Below are 15,104 nucleotides of genomic sequence, written 5' to 3'. Positions count from 1 at the left end.
TCCTCTATTCTTAGACACCCAAGTTTCATCCAGTGCCGGAAAGCAAACGGCGATCCACCTTCTTCGGCTGGTACAGGGTAGTCGAGCATTATGCCGTCTCCTCATATTGTTTCGTGAAACCAATCTAGGCTGTGCCCAATCTCCCCAAAGGCTGGTTTCAGACCGTTTTAGTGTGGTTGGCCATATTAGAGCGCATCCACCTCGGCTGATCGTCCCGTTCCGCAGCCCCTGATAGTCTACATGGTAGCCATCAAGCCATCACTAAATGTCAAGCCATTGCCCGAGTGTAAACTTTAAAAAGAGTCTAATATGTGGTCGTCTGACCGTCTCACACCAGAGGCGTTTTTAGTTATCCATCGGCCGAGTCGCTGATGTGCTTCCCGAGTCAGACGTAGCTCACTCCACTAGGCACACAGACACAGCAGAACAACACGGCTTAGATGTGGGTGAAATGTCAAACCCACACAATTCCGATTAAACTCTGTATATAGGAAATGGGTATAGTAGCTGTGCCATGACGGTGTCCATCGAAATATTAAACGCCCCTTGTCCTTTCAGAACCCCCGCGACGCTAGATGGAGCTCCGACGACGACTTTGACAAGTCCCCCCGGTCAAACGGCTTTGCTCGTCCAATCGTCGAGCTGGCTGATGACTTCCTGCCCATGCTTTCTCCTTCATCTGCCTGTCTATCTTCTCGATGAACGACAATTTCCGTCGTCATCATCACCCCGTCGTCCCGAGTCGGCGCCCTGTGTGCTTGGTCCGCCGACGAACCTTCCTCGCCTCCCATGGCATATGCCTGGTACGAGACGTCGCCGACGGGCTTCGCTGCGGCGTCGTTGATGTAGGTATCCAACGCGATTCCGGTCCTGTTGTTCGTATATTGATTTCGGCTTCGTGGACCGGAGCTGTTGTCCTTGTTTCCTGTCGTCATCTCCACTAGGCGGTTTAGGATGGTGAACTCGAGCTTCAACTTGACGCTGTAGACGAGGGCCTTGTATGAGGTCTGGTACTGGTACTGATCGGCGTACTCGAGTCCGAGGATGGTGACGTCGAGGAGAATGATGACGAAGTTGACAAAGATGAGGTGGTTCATCAGGCGACGGCTCGCCTTGCCGTTGCCCATGGTCCGCTCGAGTTTCATTAGTTTAACGGTTTCGATAATGTAAAAGCTCGAAATGATAATCTCCTGAATAAAGAAAATCGTGACCTGGATCTTTTCCATGATGGAGTATGGCTGATACCAGAGGTTGGGGTTGTTGGAAAAGGAGCCATAAATCATAGGGATGATGGCGCCGTGGCACACGAAGCCATCGATGATGATCATCCAGAGAATCATCTTTAGTCGTAGTCGGTTGCGCAGTACCAAATGAAGGCGAGACCACAGCACCAACGACTGGCCCGTAACCATTGCAATCCAGCCGCCCGCAATCAACGTCGCGGCCAAGTAGCCTAGAGACGCCGGGGCAAAGTACTTGATGAGAAAGCCGGCACAATAAAACGGAATCCCCCAGGAGGCACCCAGAAATGACCAAAAGTAGAGACCAGCATGGCGCTTGAAGGTGCCCCAGATGATAAAGGTGAGCTCGATGACATTGTACATGGCGAGCGTCAGAAACACAATGATGATGTAGATGGCGACCTGGGAGTAGCCCTCCGTCCCCGAGCCGAAGTTGCCCGACATGGCGGCGGAGATGGAAGGGACTTGACGGTTTGGTGTTTCAACCGATCGAAGGAGTGGCTGGCCCAAGACGAGGGCCTGCAAGTGACGGCAGATGTCGAAGAACTGGAGAAAAAGCAACGGGCGTATACAACGCAAGAGGGCGTCCGAGGCATATGTACGACCGTTGTGGCCGTCCCGTCATCCTTCTCCTCATTGCACGGTCCCTGAGCGCCACCTACCTTTGCATGGTCCGTATTTACACCGACCGCGTCACCGACGCAAGTCCAGAGTACCATCAAGTTGGTTTCGAGATCGGCCGCCGTTCAAGTAGGCAATACGTGGGGTAGATGCCCTAACACGACGGACTGGTCTGCTGGCCTGCTGGCAAGCCACACTTAGCGGATGCCGAGCACCCGGTTTAGACTGGGCCCGGGGATGTCTCGGTCAGGATGCAGCCCGCTGCTGACTACGTAGTAGATGGCCGTCGGCTTCGGTATGGGGTTTGACATCAAACGGGCGGCTTGGTGTGGCTCACACGCAATGCGTAAAGCCTCCCGCCGGGCACGAGTCAGTCTCCGCCTCGCACCCCGGACTGGAGAATGTAACCAGGGGAAAGGCCTGTGCTGCCAGCCAATGTGAAGAGATTTGCTGCTGTCGATCCCGTCTCGGAGGCGAATGGGAAGATCCATGCAACCCTCCTCTGCGCGTACTTTTGGGAGCATGAAGGCGTGGGCTAGATGCCCGCGACTCAGCGGGGGGCGCGGCCTCTCCATCCGAGACGCTCAGCCAAGACCGCTAGGAAGACTGTGCTCGGGAATAGGGTTTGGCTAGCTTGTGTGTACGCTGGACAATGGGATTGTAAATGGTGACATCAACAATGGCAAAGTGAACATGTGTCTGTGGCGGGCCCGAGTCAAGTCGAGTCCAGCACGAGGTCGCATGCAGGCTTCACCGCGACAAGGTGCTTCTTTTTGCTTCTTTCTGGATCCGGTCCCTGGCGATCGAATTTGACATTTTCCACGCGTTCTAGAAGGTCATTGTTTTTGTCACGCAGGCATCAGCGTGTGTCCCGTGTAAATGACTACAACACCAACACGAGCCTGGCTGTACCAGTAACACCGCGCCAACAGCGTCAATCTCCAGCCCGATCCCACGACGCATCACTACCACCTGACCCAGGCTCTCTCATCATAGCAATGCCTGTTCTCGGTGGACATTCCCATGCTCTTCTCACCCAACGGATCGGCGAGAGCTGGACGCTAGCAGGACTTAGCTGACAGCTATAGACGCCACGCACGACGCCTATTTGCGGGATGCCCTGTTCCATGTCTGCGGCGGAAATCCAGGATCCCCGGCGATCGAAATGCGAGACTGGGGCGATGCCTTCCCCGCAGTTTTAGTGCGTTTTGGTGACAGTCTCTGTCGAAGCGAAACTGGCGTGGCTTGCGAAGGGTTGTCGCATTTGCATCAGATGCTTCCCAAAGTCTGGGGTTGAACCGCAATGCGAACTTGGTGAAAACCGATTCATTAATGCTTGGAGATTTTACTACATTTCGAGGATGTGATATAATAATCACGCATTGTGGAACAGAGCCATCCTCCTAAATCTTGTGTACGATGAGATGCGGAGAGACCATGACCATGCACATCACACATGCAGATCCTTACGGAGGACACCCAGGATAATGACTACGACAAAGACCGTCGGCCGCCACAGTTCTACATCACTATCACAGGGCAGATTGTGCCGGCGTGTTTGACCCTGACCCGGAATCTTACTATACTTGATCCTTACTTATTGATCTTCCAACCCACCGTTGAAAGCTAGGACATCCCAGAACTGGGCCTCGCTCGGGATACGATGGCCTTAAAGGGGAATGTCTGCGGATCTAGCAAGTTGATCTCCCCGTTCCATGCCGGGCCGATCAATGCGCTTGTTCCGGCCGTCAAAGCGCAGGACTCTGGTCGGGATCGACTTGTTCTGGCTTGTTGTTCCGTTGGGAACAAAGATCATCCCTGCAGCTGGATCGTGCGGTCAGTTTGATGATGATATCTTGGAGCGATACATATCTGACAAAAGTTCAAGGCTTGTGCCTGACTTAGCATCGGCTCGTGCGCTGATGCGTGGGCTAACGTGGGCGAGCTGGTTCGGATCCGAAGTCAGATGCATAAGTTAGACCATTGCGAGACAAACTGTTGGACACTTGCACGTTTAGTCTCGCATGCAGGTTTGTCACCAAGTGATTGTATCCATTCTACAAGAGAACAGATCTATTTATTTTCTGACCAGACCGATGGAATGGAAACCTATGTGCTGTTTATTTGTCTGATGACTGATAACTTTCATAAACAGACTAAGTTGTGATTCATCATGCAAGCGAAGGTGATTGCCCCATATTCACAAACGAATACGTGCCTAAATATACAACACTCGCACAAACAGCACTTGGCGGAAAGAGGTTTGCGAATTTGATTTAGCTATTTGTTTCACCGCGTCTTGTTGAAATGTTTGACTCCATGCGGCTGGCAGACGAGCTGGTTTGTTCAACAATATAATATCGGACCATGCGAACATCCGTGGAGCACAACATGGACAGTCCCGGTGATACAAAAACAGTGGATGTAGGGTATTTTGGAAAATGCACATAAAGCAGGAGGTTGAAGCAGGCTGGTTTTGAGACCAACAACAACAACCTCACACCTCTCCTCCCTTGGACCGGACCTCTCGCAACCCACAACAACCACTCTACCACTGTCACCAACCATGGACTTCTCTCAGTTGCCGGACATGACGTTTGGCGTCGAGCTGGAGTTCATGTCCCCATGCCCCCCGACCAGACACCTTTGGGTGCGAAGAGGAGTAACCGCTGCAGCAAGAATGAATGTCGCCCAGCAGATGGTGGAGCTCACTCCGCTCCCTATTGCCTGCGCATGCACCCACGCAGACCACGAGACCTGCGCCATCTGTGATGGGACCGAGGACGAGATGCACGGCCGAATCCGCATTCTCTCTCCTGAATACATCGACCTGAGACCAGGCACGCAGCTGGAGTCAAACTACTTCCTCTTCAAGCACGAATTTCTCGAAGGTCGATCGTTCGTTAACAGTGACAGGAACTGGCCCGGGGTTGAGATCGCCTCACCCATCTTCCAAGTCGGTGAGTTCAGCGCCGGACTGCCCACTCTGAGCACCGCCATCTCGGCGCTTCGCAACATGGAAGCGGAAATCACCGCCGACGAGTCCTGCGGTCTGCACGTCCACGTCGGCCTCGAGAGCGGAATGTCGCTTCTTCTCGCCAAGAAGATCACGACGCTCGTCATGGTTCTCGAGGACACGCTGCTCTTCGACCTTGTCGGCACCTCGCGACTGACCAACGAAAGTACCGATGCCATCCACCTTGAGTCTCTCGTGTCCAAGGAACACATCCCACCTCTTGACTTTGCGGAAGATCCCACCGGAAGTGACAAGCTGATGGGCGCTCACATCCCGCCGCTCGAGGCTATCAAGCCCGAAACGTGGAACGAGGGCGACCCGGAGAAGTTCTATGACATGCTGACCAAGATCTGGTCAAGCAAGTCGCTCCAGCGCGTCTCCATGCTCACCAAGAAGGAGACCAACACCCGGGGAGGCTTTGACATTTCGCTTCGTGACCACACAGGCTTGTCCCGATCTCCTGGCTGCGACGGGACGCTCGAGCTAGGCCCGACGACTGTCGAGTTTCGATACGCGCAGATGAGCTTTGACATTCCCTTCATCCGCAACTGGATTGAGGTCCTCTTCCGGATTATCCAGATTGCGGACCAGAACCCTGATGACTTCAAGCAGTCCCTTGCTACCATCTTCGAGTTGACCGCGAAAGCCACCGAGGAGCAAAAGCCTACATGGGATACCATCATGGAAAGTGTCCTCGGCCTGGGAGACCGCATCCCAGAGTGGAAGGAACAGAGACGCATGTACCACATGTGGAAGGAGATTTCGCATCTTGACGAGAACATGCTCCTGCTGCCCGAGGTGTCCGAGGATGGAGATGTGTTCATGGGGTAATACGTCTGTGAGGGCAATATTTCCGTGACTGACCAAACACCGTCTGCTAGTTGGACTTTGTATAAGCCCGCATAGAATTACTAATGAAGTGACGAGGGGCATGCAGTGTTTAGTATGCGATAGAGATAGACGACCCGTACTGGGAAGATAGACCAAACATGTGTTTTATACCTGAAACGGAACTCTGGGCTTTTATTACACGTGATTTAACCAAAGTGAAAGTGACGCTTGACCTCATTGCTATGAGAGGCTGTATCCAAGAGCAAGCGCAAAACAACGCTATCCCAAGGCCGAATCCCCGAGCCAAGGCCGGACATGGACCCACCCCGGTGCGGAGTGGGGCCGGATGGAGGAGAGCTCGTTGAAGAAGACGGCCAGTTTCGAGAGAGAAGTAAGGGATGGTAGCCAGATGGCTCAAGTTCAATTAAAGACGGCTTCGACAATCTCATACAACAGCAACTTCCAACTCAACCCTCCATTCTTAACCCGACCCCCGTGACACTCCATCCCTCTCCCTGTCTCTATCCTTATCATCCCCCGTCGTCCTCAGCCCCAGCTGCTGCTGCTGCTGCTGCTGCTGCTGTTGTTGATGCTGCGGCCCGGGGGCCTGCCAGCTCGTGCTCGGCGGCGCACACGTCTCGGCGCACTTGACGCAGGCCAGGTCGCTCTTCTTGTAGCTGCCCTTGATGATGCGCTTCTCGTCGAAGGCGTACCGCGGGCAGTGCATGGTCGGCTGGGCGCCGCGCCCGTACAGCCGGCGCTGGTAGTCGCACGCGGCGCCCAGGTCGTCGATGGCGTAGAACATGTCGACGTGGTGGAAGACTTCGCCGCCGACGACGGCCCGCCCCAGCGCCATCTGCGGGCACGCCGCGCCCTTGGCGCACGAGCACACGACCTGCTGGAACGAGTACGTGCACATGGCTTCTTCTTCTTCTTCTTTCGCGGGGGGGGAGTGTTTCGGTCCGGAGGTTGGTGGTGTTGTTCGCGTCGTGCGGCGGGGGAAGTGCGTGTTGGGTCGTTTCGCTCACGTCGGCCGGCCGTATATCTAGGCAAGATATATCTAGGCAAGACTGCCTGGTCACTGACTTGCGCCTGGTCTCTCGTCGTGCGGGCTTCGCTGTGTCGTCTCTCCCGTTGCTGGCGGCGTCGTAACAGAGACCCTCCGCGACACCTCTCTCGCTGGCTCGCACACAAGGTCAGACGCTCGGAAACGCAGCCCAGGCAGTGTATAAGACGCGCCGCGCCTCACCAGAAAAACCAAAGTGCCGGCGTTACACGGGTCGTGCCTCACGGTGCGAGCATCCCGTCCCCCATCTCCGAGGCTGACCCGCAGAGCCTTTCTCCAGGCTTCGAGATGACGGGGGGGCGGGGGGGCGCCGCGGGTTTTGTTTGCGTCGCTTCTGTGGCATCCCGCGCGTTGTCTTCCGCCCGCGCACAATGCGGCCGCCCGCGAGACGGAGCCGGCACTAGAGGTACGAGCGAGGACGGCGACACAGTGGGTTTCGGTCCGAGGCTGCGTGGAGCCGTACGAAATAGATTGAGTGTTGGCGAGGGAGCAAACGTGTACCGTCTTGGCGGGAGGGCGTTGGTCTCATGGCTGGTCTCATGGCGCGCAACACCACGTTCGACCATCGTCAACGTTCCCATCGGCAGACACAACCCGACTTACACGCTCACCTGCTCCTCCCACGACGATGCCACATGCCACACCGAGACCAAGCACGGTCCAAGCCGCGGTCCAGCTTCCCCAGATTTCCTCTCGCACCCCTGTCTTCGCTCCCCCTGTCGACTCTCCAGGTTCCCCTCCCCGGCCCAGCCCTACTGATCGCTCTTGGCTGCGAATGACGCGATGCTGCAAGCGAAAGGGGACTTATGCGAAGGCTTTTATGGAGGGCATGCACTCATCTGGCGCAGTCCATCCCTGGTTGAGCCGGAGCGAGAGCCGGATCTAGAATGGTTGCGGAGGCGATGGCTGTGAGGTTACGGTTGTCGATGTGACTTTGATGCAGTCATCGAACGGAGGGTTCAGTTCCGGAGAGATGAAAGAAATGAGGAAACATGTGCAAATAAACCAACTATTTAAGAGCACGTTTGATCGCAATGTTTCTCGGGGTGCTAGGCTAGAGTCATCAAGTAGAGCAATCGATTGCAACTGGCAACTTACACCAAGTTATACTCAAACCTCAACTACACTTCTGCCACCGTCGCCATGCTCTTCTCCAAGCTCTTCGCCCTCGCCAGCCTAGCCACCACGGCCCTGGCCTCAGGTGCCAGCATCGTCGCCGCCATGGACACCATCTCGGCCACCACGACCGACCTCGACACCACCGTCGCGGGCTGGAACGGCAACATCTTCGGAACGGTTCCGATCGTCATCAAGTCGACGCAGCTGCTCATCGACATCGGCAACGGCACCCACACGGCCAAGGCGTCGGACGTGCTCTCCATCACCGAGGCGATCCAGGTTGCGGTGGCCACAAACGAGCTGGGGGCCGTTGTCGAGGCCGCCCTGGGCACCATCGTCGCGGCCAAGTCCAAGTTTGACAAGCTGCTCCTGAGCCCGGTCATCTTGCTCAACCTCCACCTGCAGAAGAAAGCCACACAGGACTTTTCCTCGGCTGTTATTGACAAGGTGCCTGAATCGTTGCAAGCCTTTGCCGAGACCCTTGTCCAGGGCATCATCGATGCCTTTGATGCGGCGATCGAGAAGTATGATTTGTGATCACAATAGCAAATGATATTCAGTTCACTTGAAGGGATTTGTGGAGGGTATAGATCTAGGCAAAGTAGTAACTATAGTCAAATCTGTCGTCGTGTTAAGACGCAACTGCAATGCAAGTTCACATGACGCGAGTATCTGACTTGGATTTCTTTATCAACTGCGAGCCCAGATGTACATATTTTAAGTGCCATTCCAATCCCATCGTATAAATGGAAGCAATTCGCCTTTTCAATTATTTTTGGGTACTTGGTTTATTTAATCCATCTGGTCCACCGTCTGAGCATCGCCATTTGATCCGCTAGACACACCGGCGACGTTCTTGTCGGCCTCGCTGACGGTGAAGCGCCAGTTGAAGGGGTCGTCGAGCTTGCCCAGCTGGATGCTCTGCAGGGTGGTGAGCAGCTTGGTGCAGATGGGACCGGCCTCCTCCTGGCTCGCGGGAATGTAGTTGACCACATCCTCCACCTCCTCGTGTCGGCGGGTGATGGAGCGGATGGGCACCAGGGCGGCGGCGGTGCCGGCGGCCATGACCTCGTGGAAGTCCTTGAGCTCGCGGTACTTGATGGGGCGCTTCTCGACCTTCCAGCCGAAGCTGCGGGCCAGGTCCTGGATGCTGGAGCTGGTGACGCTGTCGATGACGCACTTGGAGTCGGGCACGACGAGGGTGACGTCGTCGCCGCTCTTGAGGGCGCCGATGAAGCCGCTGGTGCTGAACTCGTCGACCTCCTCGTGGCGCGCGCTGTCCAGGTGCAGGGTGATGCCGAAGCCCTCCTCGCGGGCCTTGTCACTCCAGCGCAACACGGGGGCGTAGTTGCCGCCGACCTTTGCGTTGCCGGTGCCGTTGGGGGCGGCGCGGTCAAACTCCTCGAGGATCAGGGCCTTGACCGGGTGCGAGCCGTGGTAGACGCCCGTGGGGATGACGAAGACGCAGAAGGTGTACTCCTCGGGCGGCGACAGGCCCAGCTGGGCGCTGGAGCCGTAGATCTGCGGGCGGATGTACAGCGCGGCGCCCGTCTCGTGCGGCGGGACGAACTCGGCGTTGAGGGCCACGGCGGCGCGGCAGGCTTCGAGGAACATGTCGACGGGCACATGCGGCATCGACACGACCTCGGCCGAGTGCTGCATGCGCACGGCGTTGCGGTCGGGCCGGAAGATGGTGATGCTCGCGTCGCCAGGCGATCGGAACGCCTTGAGGCCCTCGTACGCCTGCTGGCCGTAGTTGAGCGCCGGCGCCATGCCGTGGATGCGCATGAAGGGGTCGGCGACGAAGCGGAGGGGCGTCCATTTCCCGGTGGACTTGGTGTACGTGGACTCGATATGGCCGTTGACTGCGGGAGAGAGAGATTAAGGGTTAGCGATGCGATGTCTGCGTCTTCGCGGAAAACGACTGCGGCGTCTTACCCTCGCGGATCTTGAAGCCCACGTTGGACCAGTCGATGGTGTTGACGGGGGGAGGAGGGAAAGAAGCCATGGTTGCGGGGGGGTTGCGGGGGGGTTGCGGAGGGGTAAAGGCGCAAGTATGGGACGAAGAACAGGCGGAATAGCAGTCAATTGAATCTCGACAGCGACGGTGAGTCTCAGAAAAGCAAGAGTTAAAGAGGAACAAAGAGACCTGACCGCAATATGAAGCTTTTCACGTTGAGTCAGCCCCAAACCAGATGCTGATGCCGCCGTCCCGCAGCCCCGCCGATGTCGCTCCACGCAGCTGCCGTGGTCCCCGCCGCGGGGTTCGTTCCCGCTTACCTCTGCATTATTCGCATCAAGGGCCCATGTCTTTTTGCTCGTCTAGCCTCGTCTAGCACTGAATGAGTTAAGTTGATTGCTATACGGAATACGGAGCTAAGCTGACGCTCCATATTCCACAGCTTCCCATTGGTTCTCGCGTCACGCCCGGATACGCTGTCGTTGAGGATTGGGTTTGACACTTGACGCGGTGATGTCATCATGGTCTCATCCTCCGTGGGATCTGATGTCTAAGCTATTTGTCTGCAAAATAGTTCCCCTATTTCTAGAAAAAGATGGCCATGCGTCTCTATAATATCCCGGGAATCTGGATATGTACCTGGCGGTACCTGACTTGTGCAGGAACAACACACACATGCACAAAATAAACACGGAAACACGGAACCACGGAAACACTACATCACAGCATCATAAGAAAAATCGGTGGGTTCCCCGAGGATGTTAATTAACCATCTATAAATGTCGACGTCTTGCTTAGCATTGATGCTTCATGCCTCGTCTTGTGTTATATCATTGTCGCTACCATAAAAAAATGCATTGCTAGAACTATGAAATCCCCCTTGTTCGCGTGGGCTTCGCCCTCCATCATGGAAAGCGCTCTTTTGTTTCTTGTCATCCCTTCCCATCTCGTCCGTCAGTCCGTCAGACTCAAATCCTTCATCAATAACACAGAAACGAATGTTAATAAACTCAAGTAAAAGGAAAAGTGGAGTGTCATGAGAGAAGAGGCACTCGTGAGAGTAGCGTACTTAGGAAATCCTTCCCAGTTCTGTTGTAGTCATCTCCCAGAGTATCCCCAGATCATCTGTCTCTCACAGATTCTGGGATAAAGATTGAATGGGACTACATCTTCTGTTGTGTCTTTTGTTTTGTCTTTTGTTGCGGAGTTTTCGCGAGTGATGATGAAACCCTTTTTGATATCCCGAAGCTTGCGCCCGCTGAACCAACGCCGGCGGCATAAAAGCAAGCCATGAGATAGAATGCAAAAAATCCAACATAGGCCTCTTGTCAGGCGATAGCGGCCAGTCGTTGGAGGCAAGTAAGAACTCCTGGAAATCACATGTTAGCTTCCATTATTGATCAGATGAGCACTTCCACTTACCACTAACGCCCTGTGTCAGAGTGGCTGTCGCCTCAGTGTTTCGGCTGCCAAGGCTGACTGTAACCACCTCCTTGACGGTGCCGTCCTCCTTAAGCCTGTTGGCCCACTTAAACACCTTCTCGTCCTCTCGCCCATCACCAACAACCATCATGAAGTCGACGGGTTCCTTGTGAGCGTCGTCGGGACCCAGATGCGATTTCAGGTTCTCAAACACCCTCCTCGCCGCCGTCCTCTTGGTCCAGTCGATAGGCTCGACGGCAATGGAGCCATCAAGCGGGATCGCATGGACGCGCTGCGCCTCGCACGCGTCGTTGACGTGGCTCGAGCAATCAGACGCCTGTCGTGATGCTGACTCGTAGTCTTCTGCGCTCTTATAGTGAAAGATGAGACTGCATCGACGCTCCTCAATCTCGGCTCCAGGAGTTCGCTCCAGGTAGTACGTCATGATGGGCTTCACTGACTCCTTCCAATCCTTGACTTTATTGAGATCCGCCATCTCAGTCCACTTGTCGCTGCCACTATCCTTGAGGAAGCAGCCATTCTCAGCAATGAGACCCAGGTTGGGCACACGCCGGAACACTCGATCGAGCTCTTCAGGACGGCGACCGGACATAACGTAGACGGTGTTGCGATCGTCAAGCAGCAGGTCGTTTAGGACATCCAGGGTCCGCTGAGGGCTGACGGGGATGATCTGGTTGACAGGACCCCAGCTTACAAGCGTTCCCTCGTAGTCGATAATGAAGAGCCGGCGTTGGGCCTGTTTGTAGCTGGCAGACAAGGACGGGATCGAGAGGCGAGGGACGGATGTCTGGTCACGCTTGTGTTGCTCCTCGTAGACGATATCAAGACGGGAAAGGAACTCGGAGACCCAATGGGAGCCGGTATGCTTGACCACACGGTCGTACAGCTTTCCCCATCGCTGCTCCTTCTCCTCTTCGCCCATCTCCAGGGCTTGCTTGATCGCATCGGCGCATTGACGATAATCCCAAGGATTGACCGACAGCTCGTTGCGGTTGAACAGGGACGATGTGCCGGTAAATTCGGACAGGATCAAAGAACCATGCTTCTTCTCAGGGAAAATCTTGCCATCCTGGCAAAAAAGGTACTCGTGGGAAGTCAGATTCATACCCTCGCGTTGGCTGGTGATCATGAGTGCATCGGCAATCGTCAACAGCGCAAGATATTGGGCATAATCGATATCCTGCTTCAGGTACACGACTGGCTGATACGCAAGGTTGGCCCATGATGAGTTGACACGAGTGACAATATCCGAGACGGTCGCCTCGAGGTCACTCTTTTCGCTTGAAGACAGGGCGACCTGGATCAAGACGGTGTTCTCGCGCCACTCGGGGTTCTTGTTGAGGAACAGCTCATATGAGAGCAGTTTCTGTCGCACACCACGAACGTGGTCCAGCTTGTCTCGAGCAACAATGAGCTTCTTGCCCTTGTAGCGGTCTTTCATAATCTGCAGCCACTTGGCCACCTCCTCGTCGGCGAGATGGTTGCGAAGGCTGACGGGATCAATGCCAATGGGCAAGTGGATGACGTCAACAAATCTGTCTTCCATCTGCAGACCATCGGGAGTCGCCTCAGCAGTGAGAAGGCGACTGCACGTCTGCAAGAAGTGGCGGGCATACTCGCGAATCTGGAAGCCAACCAGGTTGGCACCCAGCATACCCTCGAGGAGCTCCGTTCGTACAGCAAGACAGCGGAAGACCTCGGAGGAGGGGAACGCGACGTGAAGGAAGAAGCCAATCTTTGCATCAGGGAGCTTCTTGCGGATCATCCCAGGGACCAGCAGCAGGTGGTAGTCATGGATCCAGATGACGTCGCCACGCTTCCAGTCCTTGACGATGCGGTCGGCAAAGGCCTGGTTGACATTGACGTAGTACTTCCAAGAGTGATCCTCGTATGCCTTGCTCTTGGGGTTGTCGGGAATCTGGTAGTGGAAGACAGGCCACAGGATGTGCTTGCAGAAGTGGGCGTAGTGGCCGTCAAAGTCCTTGTCGGAGCAAAAGACTGTCAACATGTTGTGTTCGTTGGCGAGTGTATCCTCAATGTCTTGCCTCTGCTGTGTGCCATCGAGAGCATCGGTCGGCATGCCCAAAGTGCCCACCCAAGTATAATCACCCAGAGTGCCGTCGCGCGCGGCGGCCTCGGCAGCGTTACGCAGGCCGCCGTTGCCCTGGTCAGCGCTCACGACCCTCCAGTGCGCCGAGGCAAAGACGCGATCGTGACTCTCGCTCCTTACAAGAGACTTGGGCTGGATCACGCCCTGGCGACCCAGCTCGCGGGCCTTTTGCATCGTCCGGCTGTTTTCGGTGATTCCGGCTGGTGGCGGCGAGTTTGCGCGGGACATGGGCTGGTTCAAGCGGCTGCCCCAGGAACGGAGCTCCTCCTCGCCGGCCGAGCTGAAGACGCCCGGGAATTGTATGCGGAAGCCATCTTCGTTGGCGTAGGGGTTCGGCGAATCGGGCTCCTCGTCGGTGGGGGTGTGCGGCGGGGTGAGGTCTTCACGGTTCGCGAAGAGACTGGGCTGGCGGACGGGCGCTGTGGACGCCTTTGCGGGCTTGGAGATGGAGGTGGTGGTCTTGGGGCGGCGTTTTGAGGTGTCGACGCTTCGCGGAGGAGAGCCGGGAAGGGTGAAGTGGATGGTTTTGGGGAGGAAGCTATTGTCGCATTAGCAGCTGCCAAGCGTCGACAGGGCGGGCTTTTTAAGGTGACGCAATCCCAGTTGCAGACCTGGGCCCGAGGGCGCATGCAAGCGAGGCGCCAGAAAACAACGAGAGGAAAAGGCCAACGTACAGGGAACAGACAAAGACAGTCATTTTGACTACGGTGCCGTGGAATAGCTGCGTATAGGGCGTCTAGGGTGTAAGTGATTCCAGGCGCAAGGGATCAGGGGGTGGTCGGGGTGGGAATCGGGATGTTGGTGCAAGCTCTCGTATGGCAAGCTCATGTGTGAGGGAGATGGAATTCGCAGTTGGTATTGACGACTGAGTGTTGGGATTTTTGCCCGGGGGCTGGATGACAGGAGGAGGTTTTGACGGAAGCAATTTTGTTGTCGCAAAAGGAAAGCGCCTCTTTGTCGCAGATGGAATCAGCCGGCAGGGCAGGCTTCTGGTTGGAGCTTTGCTGGCGCAGCCAGATGCAACGTAAGACACACAGCCGAAGCGGCTGACGGGACCGGAAGGGGAATAGAGGGAGAAAGGTGAGGATGAGGATGAGAAGATGAAAAAGGCGAGAGAAGGAGGGAGAAAAAGGTCAACACGAGTGTTTCTGCCCAAATCTCCGAACGTCGCCGGATTGTCTCTGATCCACTGTGTCGTGCCGTGAGATTGATGTCAGGTGGTGCGACAAGCTTGCGCGACAGCTCACCTCAAGCTTGGGCAGCTCTCCGGCCGCAGCTCGACTCTGCTGCTCTGCTGGCGGCTTTTTGCGACGGCGGCGCAGCTGCGAGGCGAAACAGAGAGGCAGGGATAATAGAGAGAGGCAAGGAGTAGGGTTCGGGGGAAGAGACGAATTGCGCCCCGGGAGCACTGACGTAATGTGCCCTGAGTGGTGAGAGGTGGGTGAGGGATGGTTGGGAACGGGTAAAGCGCCGGAGGGCGGAGGGCTTTTAGGACCAGAGCGCGGATATACGCGTGGTATAAGTCAAGGGCATGGGGGGTAGAGGTAGAGGATGATGGTATAGGATAGGATAGGTAGATATAGGAAATAAGAGGGACGGCGAGCAATAACACGCGCAGATAGGAATGGAGGAGGAAAAACAGCCACAGGTCGTTGACGTCAAAGGAGAGAGTTCGGCTGCCAGGAGGAGGCTTTGGT

General features: G+C 55.8%; 6 protein-coding genes across 6 annotated transcripts; 3 read left to right on the top strand and 3 right to left on the bottom strand.

The window, feature by feature from the left end:
• Positions 1 to 554: 554 nt before the first annotated feature.
• On the bottom strand, positions 555 to 1,685 carry BGZ61DRAFT_340165 (uncharacterized protein; the record flags this gene model as incomplete). The annotated part of the gene is made up of 1 exon (XM_046239285.1): positions 555 to 1,685. One exon carries the CDS (start codon positions 1,683 to 1,685, stop codon positions 555 to 557), a length of 1,131 nt encoding a protein of 376 aa, XP_046111070.1.
• A 2,767-nt stretch (positions 1,686 to 4,452) lies between these two features.
• Positions 4,453 to 5,709, top strand: BGZ61DRAFT_340495 (uncharacterized protein; the record flags this gene model as incomplete). Its single annotated transcript, XM_046239313.1, has 1 exon — positions 4,453 to 5,709. One exon carries the CDS (start codon positions 4,453 to 4,455, stop codon positions 5,707 to 5,709), a length of 1,257 nt encoding a protein of 418 aa, XP_046111069.1.
• Positions 5,710 to 6,583: 874 nt separating this feature from the next.
• Positions 6,584 to 7,777, top strand: BGZ61DRAFT_554118 (uncharacterized protein; the record flags this gene model as incomplete). The annotated part of the gene is made up of 1 exon (XM_046255571.1): positions 6,584 to 7,777. A coding segment is annotated over one exon (951 nt), but the record flags the coding sequence as incomplete, so codon positions are not given.
• A 141-nt stretch (positions 7,778 to 7,918) lies between these two features.
• BGZ61DRAFT_554115 (hydrophobic surface binding protein A-domain-containing protein) lies at positions 7,919 to 8,431 on the top strand (the record flags this gene model as incomplete). The annotated part of the gene is made up of 1 exon (XM_046255570.1): positions 7,919 to 8,431. The coding sequence occupies one exon, from the start codon at positions 7,919 to 7,921 to the stop codon at positions 8,429 to 8,431; it is 513 nt and encodes a 170-aa protein (XP_046111067.1).
• On the bottom strand, positions 8,303 to 10,257 carry BGZ61DRAFT_502836 (aminotransferase). The gene is made up of 2 exons (XM_046251744.1): positions 9,833 to 10,257; positions 8,303 to 9,759 (listed from the first exon to the last, which is right to left on the bottom strand). The coding sequence occupies exons 1-2, from the start codon at positions 9,900 to 9,902 to the stop codon at positions 8,687 to 8,689; spliced, it is 1,143 nt and encodes a 380-aa protein (XP_046111066.1). The 5' UTR covers positions 9,903 to 10,257; the 3' UTR covers positions 8,303 to 8,686.
• Positions 10,258 to 11,182: 925 nt separating this feature from the next.
• BGZ61DRAFT_341272 (family 20 glycosyltransferase) lies at positions 11,183 to 14,104 on the bottom strand (the record flags this gene model as incomplete). The annotated part of the gene is made up of 3 exons (XM_046239387.1): positions 11,183 to 11,223; positions 11,277 to 13,945; positions 14,082 to 14,104. The coding sequence occupies 3 exons, from the start codon at positions 14,102 to 14,104 to the stop codon at positions 11,183 to 11,185; spliced, it is 2,733 nt and encodes a 910-aa protein (XP_046111065.1).
• Between the last annotated feature and the right edge of the window lie 1,000 nt (positions 14,105 to 15,104).

The sequence above is a fragment of the Ilyonectria robusta genome (assembly GCF_021365365.1).
Source record: "Ilyonectria robusta strain PMI_751 chromosome Unknown BGZ61scaffold_2, whole genome shotgun sequence".
Lineage (NCBI taxonomy): Eukaryota > Fungi > Ascomycota > Sordariomycetes > Hypocreales > Nectriaceae > Ilyonectria > Ilyonectria robusta.
Note: the sequence above shows the minus strand (reverse complement) of the source record. Positions and strands in the feature narration are given on the sequence as shown.